Source organism: Phascolarctos cinereus, unplaced genomic scaffold, assembly GCF_003287225.1.
Source record: "Phascolarctos cinereus isolate Bilbo 61053 unplaced genomic scaffold, phaCin_HiC Scaffold_4;HRSCAF=312, whole genome shotgun sequence".
Lineage (NCBI taxonomy): Eukaryota > Metazoa > Chordata > Mammalia > Diprotodontia > Phascolarctidae > Phascolarctos > Phascolarctos cinereus.
Genome location: NW_027555847.1, coordinates 247,784,063 through 247,796,785, shown reverse-complemented (window position 1 = coordinate 247,796,785; position 12,723 = coordinate 247,784,063). Strand labels below are relative to the sequence as shown.

The following is a 12,723-nucleotide window of genomic DNA, read 5'->3' as shown; positions in this document are numbered from 1 at the left end:
CTAGATTGTCCTGCTTTTCTCATTTCTAAGTTTGGGAATTCCTCAAGACTCTGTCCTAGGCGCTCTCTTTATATTCCCTCTCAGTTCCCATGGGTTCAGTTATAATTCTATACAGATGCCTCTCAAATCAACATATCAAGCCTAATTTCTCTCTCAAACTTTAGGCCCATATCACCAACAGTCTGCTGGATATCTTACAGACATTTCGGACTCAAACTCATGCTTTCTCTGACCTAAATTTCCCTTGTTCTGTTAAAAGTCCCGCCACATTTCCAGTCACCAAGTACGGCAACCTCAGAATTACTTATCCTTGTCTCATCCTTTGCTCTCACCTCCCATCTCTCTTCGGGTCCCAAGTCTTATTACCTTCCCCATTATCTCACATCTGTGCCCATTTCTCATTTTATACAGCCTCTACACTAGTTCAGATTCTCATCTCCTCTCAACCAAGCCAGTGCAATGAGTAAGCTTCCCTGCTTGCAGCCTCTCTCTTCTCTAATCCATACAGTTGCAAAACTGATATTCATATAGCACAAATCTAACAGGTTACCTCACCACTCAAAAATCTTCAGTGGCTCCTTACTGGTTCTTGAATAAAATATAAAACCCTCAGCTTGTTACTTAAGTTTCCCACACTATGGCTCTAGTATTATTTCACGTTATTACCCTTTACATACTCATTTCCCAGTCAAAATAGCCTAACTGCTCCCAGTATATAACCTCTTACCTCTAACCCCTGTGCTTTTGTAGAGGCTGCCCCTCATAATACATACACACACACACACACACACACACACACACACACACACCTACCTGTCTCTCAGAATCCCTGGATTCCTTTAACACATAGCTCAGGTACCACTTTCTACACAAGGCCTTTCCTGATCTATGTCCCCTCTTTTAAATTATATATACACGTATCCCTATCTATTTTATTCACCAAGTATAATGTAATCTCTTTAAGGGCAAGGACTGTTTAATTTCATTTTCTGTCTTGTAAGGAGTACAGGCTTAATAAATGTAAGCTAACTTGAACGGAATTTTACAGACGATGCCCAATATTTGCTATGATCTGATGTCAACAAGAATTTATTAAGCACTTACTATATGCCAGATAGGGACAGCTAGGTGGTGCAATGGATAGTGCACTGGGCCTGGAGTCAGAAAGACTCATCTTCCTGAGTTCAAACTTGACCTCAGACATTTACTGTGTGACCCTGGGCAAGTCACTTAACTTTGTTTGCCTCACTTTCCCCATCTGTAAAATGAGCTGGAGAAGGAAACGGCAAACCACTCCAGGATCTTTGCTGAGAAAACCCCAAACAGGATCACAAAGAATCAGACATGACTGAAACGACTGAACAACAACCCATTCCAGACACCCTGCTAAGCTCTAGGGATACAAAGAAAGGCAACAGACAGTCCCACATCCCCCACAACTCATAGTCTAATCAGGGAGACAACATGCAAATAATCACATACACACAAGATATACACAGTATAAACCGGAGATAATCAATAAAGGGAAGGTACTAAGGTTAAAGAAGACTGGAAAAAGCAGTGAGAATACTCCCAGTTAGTTAGTCTTCAGACCTCCAGTAATCTACCATTACTAAAGGCAGCCCCTCCAATCCTTCATCTACAAGGTTGCTCTTGATGGGAAGCAATGACACATTTCATCTCAGTCATGAAAATCTCTCCAGGATTTAACCTACTGGGCCTCTGGGCTCCAAATTCCTCTAGATTTCTGAGGAATCTGCAGGAAATCTAATAGCTCCATGCAAGAGTATACTCAGATTCAAGGAACTCGGTGAAACCAAGGAAGAGCCTCAGCAGTCAGATGAGACTGAAGAGGGCCTAATCTAACAGAAGGTTACCTCATGGTTCTATCAAGAAGTGATCTAGCTAATTACCTGCAATGATCAGCTTGGGGTGGAAGAGGCGGGCATTTTCTTCCAGTTTGTCATAGTCAATATATCCAGTATTTGGGTTTACCTGTGAAAGGAGAGTAATAAGATAAAACCAGTCAAGTTAAACAAAAAGTTCCTCTCTTCCCCTTACACTCATCCCACAAGAGTAAACAGTCAATAAACATGTATTAAGTGCCTACTATCAGGCACTATGCTAAGTACTGAGGAGACACATGTGGAAAAGCAGGTCCAGATCCTCCAGGGGTTTACAATTTAATAGGGGAAATCAACACACCAGAGAAAGCTGAAAGAGAAGGTAACAGGGTGAGGCCATGGTAAGAGTGAAAGAAGCCCAAAATTACTGCCAGCAGGGAAGGAAATGAAGAAAGATTTGAGGAGCTATCAGTTCTGCTGCTGCTGTTAGTGAGATTCATTCCTCTACATAAATCAAGGGACACTCCTCTACTCAAACATGTGCAAATACAACCATGTTTTCTTCTTCAGTCCCAAAAGGCATATTAAGGTGACTAATAATGAGACTTAGGGCATAGGAAGGAAATAACCAGGCAAAACAGAGGGAGACGAAAGACAAACCAATTTACTAAGAGTTACTTTCTATGAAGTGGATTAGCCAACAAGACAACACTTGTTTTTTAATGCCACAAAAAATTCCCAGCCAAAAAAAGCAATACTTTGTCTCTAGGGCTGCATCCCTGGCTACAAATTAGCCAAAAGAGTCACATCAGATCAAATTTAGATCATAACATGACACTTCAATGGTGGCAACACGGAGTTTTATGAGTCACGAAGGAATGTTTGCTCAACAGAAGCTACAACTATAATTAGAAGTTCTCATTATCTTCAGTTGACTTCTTCAGGACCAGCAAAGATATCACCAATGTAGAGTCAAAATCGCTAAATCAGAAGCGGTCTTAAGAGATTTAGTATGTTATGAAATCTCAACTGTAGGTGCAATGGTGTCATCTGTCTCTTTAAATGCTGTTGGAAATTGATGAATGAGGGTTCAAAAGTATTAAGATGCAACATGCAGGTCTTTATTGTACCTCATCTACTGATATGTGAAGCTGAATGAGAAGCAGCAGAAAAAACAAGGACTGTCTTCAATGACTGACATGTAGACTTACTACCTTTCATTACATAATATTAGAAGTTTCAGAAGAAACTCTTACTAGGAAACAAAGCCTCCCTCCCTTACCTTATAGGGCATGGACTCAAAAAAGATAGAGGTGGGCAGAGACTTTCTTCTTATCTGTCATGAACCCGTGAGTAAGGTGACCCCCATCAGGCAGGTCTAGACCCATAATCCTCCCATGTGGTTCCACCAGGGCCGTGTACACTGCAAAATTCGCAGGAGATCCTAGAACAGAAAGCACATGATTTATGCTGTCAGAGTGCCCAGGTTCAATGAGACCAATTGGAAATTAAGCTTTCAACCCTGGCAGGAGCTCCCCAGGCACCAATTTTCTTACCCCAGGGTCGCTGGGGGTAAGGATGGCCTTACTTCTCTAGGTTGTCTCTATGGTATGATTTTAGGAAGACCAGGAAACCATCCTTTCCCCCCACCCCAAAATGTCTCCCTGATAAGCAAGTCTATCACTGATGTCTGAAATTCCATCACTAGGAACTCCACTGACTTTGAGGGGCAACACACTGACCTACTGGTTATTAACACCTGAGTTTGAATTAGTAATCAGATCCCTCTGGGGCAAACTAGGAGCTCCCTTTGAGAGATAAAGTAGAGTCAAGACAGTGCCATGGGGAGGACAAGCTTAGGAAGCCTTCGGTAACCAAGGTGCATGAGTAAATGGGTCAGATATGGGAGATACGCTAAACATAGGGGAAAAAAAAGAGCTGCGCCTACTTCGACACTGCATCCAGAGCTAGTCTTAGGTTGGTGTTTCAAACTCCTTTCCTAGGGCACGGAGGGCATAAGTCCATATAGTTCTAGGCTGGACAGAACTACACAGACGTGGTAGTTACCTGAGTATGGCTGAACATTGACTCCCCAGCTTTGTGGGTCCAGGCCATAGACCTGCAGAGCCCTCTTCTGACACAGAATCTCCAATTCATCCACAAACTGGGTGCCACCGTAATACCTAAAGGAGAATTAGGAAGAGAGACTTACAAACATCCCAGGACTTGGTAGAATGTCTAAGCTGCGTAGAGAGCACAGATGTTTGGGGAATTCAAGCCATGGGGACCTGAGAAGGAAGGAATGAAAAGACTAAGACTCTCTCAAGGGCAGAGTCATCAATTCCAAGCCCATATGAAGCCGCATGATTGCAATGTAATAAAGGGGGGGCTTGGAAGTTAGAACACCTGAGTTCAAATCCCAAATTGGTTACTGACTAGCTATGTCACCTAGGCTAATTCTGAAATGACTGGGTCTCAGTTTTCTCATCTATAAAATGAGATGTTATCCCTGTGATGCTAATGTTTTAGACATAACTGGAATCTGCTTCCTGGTGGGCAGCAATCTCTAGAAAACTGAATTAAACTGGGGACGAACAAGGAAACCACTGAAGGTTAAAAGCTGGAAAGCAGCCTCCATCACTACAGGAGGGTTCATTTTTCTCTAACCCTCATCAAGTCAATTACCCAGGTAGAAGCCACAACTTTCCTAGGGGTTATGCCTTAACACGACCCACTCTGCAGAGTGACTTGTCCTCCTAATTGGCTTCTATCATTCTGGGGACATGATAATTATGGTAAGAATGAACTGAAATCTTAAAATCTGCTCTAAGCAAGCCAACTACACTATAGAGTGGTGGTAAAGGCTCAACTTCTGAAAGTAGGTGAAGGATAAGCCATGGCTTAGTCAAAGGCTTGGAGGTCTTACTCTGGAAATGTCAGTTGCATTGATTCTACAGGAATTCAAAATTTCAGATTTTCTTACTCCCTGAGGAGCATTGGGGAAAATTATGAAAAATCTTTTTTAGTTTCTGTAGAAATATGAAGAAATCACATGTTCCTCTAAAGCCCTTTCTAAAATACTTGGATAATTCTTCCGCTTCCGGGAGGCAAGATGGCGGAGCAAAAAGGTACTCACTCTCACCCTCCCCTATCAACCTCTGAAAACCCAGAAAATATCACCCTAGGAAAAAAGAAGAAACCTTGGAATAGCTGAAGTAGAAGAAAGATGAAGAACAGCAGTACAGCAGCCCAGCAAATGGGTCTCCCAGTGCCTCAGCAAAAATAAGGGAAGCAGCACTACAAAGGACCCCAAGCAGATAAGCACCCTGCAGCATTAATCTGAAAGGAGCTGAAGAAAGCAACCTAGAGTCTTCTTAAAGTCCTAGCCTTGTTGATTCCAACCCAACACCAGGTAAGCTGTCAGAACCCTACAGCCTCCAACTGTCAACCAGGAGGAAATTCTGAAGCCGAGGTGGTAGAGCAGGCAAACACCAACACCTGGACCTCCCTCTGTGAGGGCAGGAGAACCAGTGGAAACCAGCTCAGAAAACCACCAGGTGCCTCAGCACTCTACAAAAAGGAATCTCCCAGTGTATTAGCAGAAATGAGGGAGGCAGCATTGCAAGGGGCCCCAGGCATAAAAACACCCTGCAGCACCCATCTAAAAGGAGCTGAAGAAAGCTAAAGGAAAAACAGGCAACCTAGAATTGCCTGAAAGTTCCAGCCTTGCTGATTCCAGCCCAACACAAGGTAAGCTGCCAAAACCCTAGCCTCCAATTACCAACATAAGAGGCCCTGGCACACAAAGCCAGTGACCAAGACCTAGGCTCCCAACACAAGAAGCTTGAGTCAGTGCCCTCTGTTCCCCAGCAGGAGAGCTCAATCTCTTTAAAGGCCAGGGAATAAAGAAACACCAAGAGTAAAAAGAAACGTATCATAGATTCATATTATGAGAAGAGTGGAGATCAAGACAGAATTTCTGAAGAGGACAACATTGTCAACAAGCCCACATCTGCAACATCAAAAGGGAACATGAACTGGTCTGAAACCCAAAAAGCCTTCCTAGAAGAGCTCAAGAAGGATTTTAAAAGTCTAATGAGAGAGGTAGAAGAGTCCTTAAAAAACACAATTGGCCAATTGGAAAAAAAGCACACTGAAGAAAACAAGTCCCTAAAAAACACAATTGGCAAACTGGGAAAAAAAATACATTGAAGAAAACAAATCCCTTAAAAATACAATTGGCCAACTGAAGAAGGAAGTATAAAAACTAACAGAAGAAAACAATCTGTTAAAAACTAGAATTGGACAAAAGGAAACTAATGACTTTATGAGAGAGCAAGAATCAGTCAAACAGAAACAAAAAAATGAAAAAATGGATGAAAACATAAAATACCTCATCAGTAAAACAACCTACCTGGAAAACTGATCCAGGAGAAACAATTTAAAAATCACTGGACTACCTGAAAATCATGATGAAAAAAAGACCCTGGACAGTATCTTTCAGGAAATCATAAAGGAAAACTGCCTGGAAGTCCTAGAACCAGAAGGTAAAATAACCATAGAAAGAATCTACTGATTACCTCCTGAAAGAGATCCCAAAATGAAAACGCCAAGGAATACAATAGCAAAATTCCAAAATTACCGGATGAAAGAGAAGGTGCTGCAAGCAGCCAGAAAGAAACAATTTAAATATCATGGAACCACAGTCAGGATTACACAGGACCTTGCAGCTTCTTAAAAAGACGCAGGGCGTGGAACATGATATTTCATAAGGCAAAGGAGCTTGGATTGCAGCCAAGGATCAACTACCCTGCAAAAATGAGCATCATTTTTCAAGGAAGGAGATGCATATTCAACAAAATAGGGGACTTCCAAACCTTCCTCATAAAAAGACCAGAGCTCAACAAAAAATCTGATCTTCAAGTACAAGGTTCAAGAAAGACATGAAAAGGTAAATGAAACAGAAAGATACAAAATAGTGTTAATAAGGGCAGACTGTTTACATCCCCACAAGAGAAGATGACACTTGCCACCATGTTAAAGGAGTACACATAAAGGGGGTGGATATTAGTTGACTTTGATGTAATAATAAAAAAAAAAATCTCATCAAGTGGGTTAAATGGATCCAAGTAAGTGGATTAGTCTGATCTTAGAAAATGTACTGAGAAAGGAAGAGGCAGACAAGGGTAAATTACATTACAGGAAAACACAGAAAATCCTATTACAGCAGAGGGAAAGAAGGGGGGGGGTGAGCATTGTCTGAACCTTGCTCTCATCAGATTTGACTCAAGAAGGGAATAACAATCAGTTAGGTATGGAAATCTAACTTGCCCTATGGGCAGTGGGAGGGAAAAGGGGACAGAAAAGGGAGGCCAAGAAGCTGTAGAGGCAAAGGGGAAGAGAGGGGAGGGGAATAATAGAAGGGAGGAAAGACTGAAGGAGGCAGTAGTCAAAAGCAAAGTACTGGTGAGGGGGGAAGGGAGAGAGGAGAAAGAAAAGCATAAACAGGGGGGAAAAAAGGATGGAGAAAAAGACAGATAGTAATCATAACTGTGAAAGTTGAATCACTTTTTTTCCTCTTCTGTTGAGTTTTGTTTCCTCTTTCTGATGGTTCCTCCTATTGGTTTTAATTTTTACTTACAACTTCACTAATGTGAAAATATGTTTAATAGGAATGTAGATGTATAGCCTATATCAGATTGTGCACCGTCTTGGGGAGAAAAATTTTAAACTCAAAAGCATATGGTAGTGATTGTTGATAAATCAAAATAAATTAATAAAATTTAAAAAATAAAAAAAAATAAAATACCTGAATAAGCCTCTTTGGACAAAAAGGTTTTTTTTTTTTTTTTGCTTAGGCGACTGGGGGGTTAAGTGGCTTGCCCAGGGTCACAAAGCTAGTAAGTGTTAAGTGTTTGAGGCTGGATTTGAACTCAGGTCCTCTTGACTCCAAGGTCAGAGCTCTATTTACTGTGCCACCTAGCTACCCTACAAAAAGGTTTTTCTTATGTCAATAGATTGTGTGGTACCCTATTAAGCGTGGTACCCTAAGACATTAACTCTAATCTGGTTCATATTATTGCCTCTTTTTTTCCACTAAGAAAAGATTACGATATCTATCAATGGGAGGGAGGAAGTCTTTATTTAACTTCATAGGAATGGGATAGTGTCTAGGTTGCTCAACTTTCTGGTATATTAACCCAAACTATATTTTAAGATATCTTTTCCCTGTTAAAGAAAACTATAAATGTTACCTGAAATCTTGGGGCAAAGTCATGTCAGAGGGCATAGGAGACTATGCCAGGTTGGACATCTCTCTCTTCAAGCTAGAAGGGGCTTGGATACAGATTAATGTCAAATTAAGCCTAAATCTCAAAGTATAGTCTTACTATTAATATTTTTTTCTTCAACACATACCTCTGGCCTGGGAATCCTTCTGAATATTTATTATTCAAGCAAGAACCCAAGGCTTCCAGAACTGCTCGGCTTGCAAAATTCTCTGAAGCAATCAGTTCCAACCCAGTCTTCTGGCGATGATGTTCCTTCTTAATGATTGTATATACCTGATAAGCGTAAAATAGATCATTAAAAAAGGAAAATTTTCCAATCCACAAGTCCATTTCCACCAGAGCCAACAGCATCTTACGAGTTAAAGGGTTAAGAAAATAAGTCCTATCTTTTGTAGGTCCCTTTTTGGGGCTCCAGTGGCTAGTCATGTCAAACCCAATTAAAGAAGAGGCCAATACAATCCTAAGGGGGAAGATGTGAATTTCATTCGTTGTTGTTATCTAAGAAAAAACCAGTGGTTTAGAAAAAGAGCTGAGGGAGAATAAAATTAGATTAAGACTATTATCACTATAGTGATATTTGTATTTTATAGGTATTTTATATATTATAACTATATGTTATACATATTATATATAAATACCATATATTTACACAATATATAATTATGATGAAACTAATTATAAATTGCAGCACAGCAGGATCTTGTCCTTTAAAGGACATAAGCATTTGATATGAAAGGAATCTTTGATTATAAAGGAAAAAACATACACAGTGGTCCTTTGATCCAGCTATACTACTTCTAGATCTGTATCCTAAAGAAATCATAAAAATTGGAAAAGGACCCACACATACAAAAATATTTAGCGCAGCTCTTTTTGTGGTGGCCAAGAATTGGAAATTGAGAGGATGCCCATCAAGTGAGCAGAACAAAGAGGACTTTGTACACAATAACAGCCACGTTATGCGATGACTAAACTGAACCCTTCTCAGCATTATAAGGATCTAAGACATCTCCAGAGGCCTCAGGATGGAAAATGCTGTCCACATCCAACGAAAGAACTATGGAGGTCAAATCGCTATCACTTATTTTTACCTTCTGTTGAGTTTTGTTTCATCTTTCTGATGGTTCCTCCTATTGGTTTTAATTTTTACTTACAACTTCACTAATGTGAAAATATGTTTAATAGGAATGTAAATGTAAAGGCTATATCAGATTGTGTGCTGTCTTGGGAAGGGTGGGGAAGAGGAAGCGGGAGAAAAATTTTAAACTCAAAAGCATATGGAAGTGATTACTGATAAATCAAAATAAATTAATAAAATTTTTTTAAAAATTAAAAAAAAAAAAAAAGATGAGCAGGCAGAGTTCAGAAAAACCTGGAAAGACTTGCATGAACTGATGCAGAGAAAACTGAGCAGAACCAGGAGAACATTATACACAGTGGCAACAGCACTGTGCAATGACCAACCTTGATGGACTTAACTCTTCTCAGCAATGCAATGATCTAAATCAATTCCAAAAGACTCACAATGGAAAATGCTATCCACATCCAGAGAAAGAACTATGGAATCTGAATGCAGATCAAAGCATTTTCTATTTTCTCTTAACTTTTCCTTTCCTTAATTTCTATATTTCTATTTTCTCTTTTTTGTTTTTTCTTTTTTGTGGTCTTCCCCTTTTATTCTGATTCTTCTTTCACAACAATGAGGAAATATGTTTAATATGATTGTATATGTATAGCCTATAACAGATTGCATGCCTTCAGAGAAGGGGAAGGCGAGGAAGGGGGAAAATTTAGAACTCAAAATCTTATAAAAGCGAATGTTGAAAACTAAAACTAATGAATTAATTAAAAAAAAACATAAATAGTGGGAAACAGGAGACTTGAATTCCAATCTCGGGGCTGCTGTTACTTACTCATGTAACATCTGGCAAGTCCTATACCCTTTACGGGGCTATTTCCTCATAGACTTAGACTAGATTATCTCTAAGGTTCACTCCAAACCCAAACATTTTATGATTCTGTAATCTAGAGTGGCAGCCAGGCAGCCCAGTGTATAAAGTGTTAGACTTGGAAGTCAGCAAGACCTCAGTTCAAATTCAGCCTCAGACATTTGTATCTGGGAGACCTTGGGTAAGTTATTTTCTTGGGAAAGTTATCTTCTTTCAGCCTCAGTTTCCTCATCTGTAAAATGGGGACAATAATAGCAGCTAGTTTCATAAGATTGTTGTGAAGATAAAATAAGATATGTAAATCACCATATAAATGTTAGCTATTATTATGAAGTCATTTTTCCTAGACTTCCAGGTCTAGTGCTACTCAACTTTCTGGATATCTCAGATACAGGTTAATATAAATTGAGCCCAAATCTCAAAATATGGTTTTAATATTAATATTTTTTTCTTCAACTACCTGCTGTGTTCACACACCTCTGGCCTAGGTATCATTTATAAGGCTGTCTTTTATAAAGTTAATTCAATAAATTCAATAAAGATAAATCTGTCTTTAAGCAAAAGTATCAGCAATAATAACCAGCATTTATAAAGCACTTTGAGATTTGCAAGTGCTTTATATAAATTGTTTCATTTGAATCTTCACCAAAAATCAAAATTTCACAAAGAGTTATAAATTATCATCCCCAAGGAAAAAAATCGTTTTTGGTAGACACCGATGAGGATAAGCATATTCCTGAACACAGGTATTCTCCAGCATAACAATCCATTATTACCAAGTGGTCTCTCACCTCTATGTCATTGTCTTTCAGTGGCTGTGTCAGCATATTTTTGTGGGCTTCCCAGACGTTACTATTATGGTTCCCTCCATTGACTGTTGATGCCATACTTCTTGTCTAAGGATTCCTAAAACCACAAGTGGGCTAAAAAGAAAAAAAAAAAGAATTTGCAAATCTTCAAAATGAAAGACAGTGAAAACCCTTCCTGGCCCATTATATTTCCTTTATTACAAACATGCGGAATGAAAATTTGTACTCATTCCAAAAATGCTTGCCTACTATCTCCCTATAAAGCACCTGAAACACAAATGGAAGTTATTAAACAAGCCACAGGTTAATAATAATAATACTAGTTCTCACTTTAAAACAAGAGCTCTTTCTTTACAATAACCCTGAGATCAGCAATTCTAGGAAACTCAGGCTCTGAAAGGTCACAGTCACACAGCTAATAAACAGAGATTTGAACCCCAAGGCTAGGGCTCTTTCCACTACACAATGTTATCTTCTTAAAAAGGCATAGCTAATCCATACATCCTACACATCCTTTAAATTCCACCTCCCAAGAAACTTTTTGTCTCCCCCTCCAAGCCCAAGGATTCCCTTCACCAAATTCCAATACATAATAGTACTAATGTGGCTACTACCACACTTCTAATGGTAATTAACTTTTCCTTTCCTCAATTAAACTACAGTATAAGCACCCCCACGGGCTAAGACTGTAAATTGGTTATTATTAACAAGTTAGATAACCATTGGCTAAAAGAATGGGGATGTTTATCCTACAGAAAAGAAGATTAGGGAGGCCAAGATAGCTGCCTTCAAGTATCTATTACATACAGAAGTGATTAAGGCTAGGTAAGAAATGAGGCAAAGAATGGCCTCTTTTACCTAGTTCAAAAAAAATCAATTTGGGAGGAGAAGACCCTTTGTGTTTCTGGTTAAAATAGAAACAATTGCTATTTACATTCACTCAGAGCCATGAGGGCTTGGGCTGGACCTATTGTTGGCCAATCAATGAGAGCCAGAGTGGTTTGGGTTTAAGGCATGGTCCTTAAGAAAGAAATTGAGCCTATAAACTCCAAGATATCTTCCAAGGTTTCAGTGGTCAAAGCTTACATTCCTTTGGACAGAGCACCTGCAGATTAGGGTATGATATGCTATACAGACAGGAGAGAGGAGAGAAGGACAGAAGGAGGGAGAGAGGGAAGGAAGGAAGAAGGGAGGAAGCTGAATCGCCCAACTTGAACTGGCCACTTGAGTCCCCAGTGGGCAGCTCCTACTGTTCACAGGTTGTCATTTGTCCTTTGTTCTGGAAGAAGAGCACAACATTAGGAAGGTGATGTCATGACATGCAAGTGAATTGGATTTAAGTGAGGGCTGTGCAAAGTCACCAGCCTCACTTTCTCCTCCAGAGCAATATAGGTCCAGGGGCAAGATATAGATCAAGAAGCCTGGAGATGGCCCTGGATGCAGTGGGAGACCTTGGCCTTTTTAAGCTCTGGTCTTTCCCAGGTCTCTCAGTTTGACTGAGGCAATATTTATTCAGTGATTAAAGCTAGGTGAGAAATGAGGCAAAGAATGGCCTCTTTTACCTAGTAGGAAAAAAATAAAATAAAATAATCAATCAATCTGAGAGAGAAACACCTGGGAGAGACAAAAGACCAAAGTCTCCCACTGCATCCAGGGCCACCTCCAGTCTTCCTGATCTATATCTTGCTATTGGACCCAGGAGAAAGTGAGGTTGGTGACTTTGCACAGCCCTCCCTCCCAGCCCACCTTCCTGTTGTCATAGTCTTCTTGAATAATGAAGGACAAACAACAACATCTAAAATACAAACTTGTTCCACTTGGCCCCAGGGGG

General features: G+C 39.9%; 1 protein-coding gene across 1 annotated transcript in view; it reads right to left on the bottom strand.

Annotated features, from left to right (window-relative positions):
• The window catches only part of SHMT1 (serine hydroxymethyltransferase 1), a 36,615-nt gene that overhangs the window by 16,594 nt on the left and 7,298 nt on the right, over positions 1-12,723 (bottom strand). The window contains 6 exon segments of the mRNA XM_020967369.2: positions 1,914-1,995; positions 3,127-3,159; positions 3,161-3,288; positions 3,912-4,027; positions 8,262-8,407; positions 10,875-11,006. Of these exon segments, the coding sequence (XP_020823028.1) occupies positions 1,914-1,995; positions 3,127-3,159; positions 3,161-3,288; positions 3,912-4,027; positions 8,262-8,407; positions 10,875-10,970 (601 nt within the window). The 5' untranslated portion in view covers positions 10,971-11,006.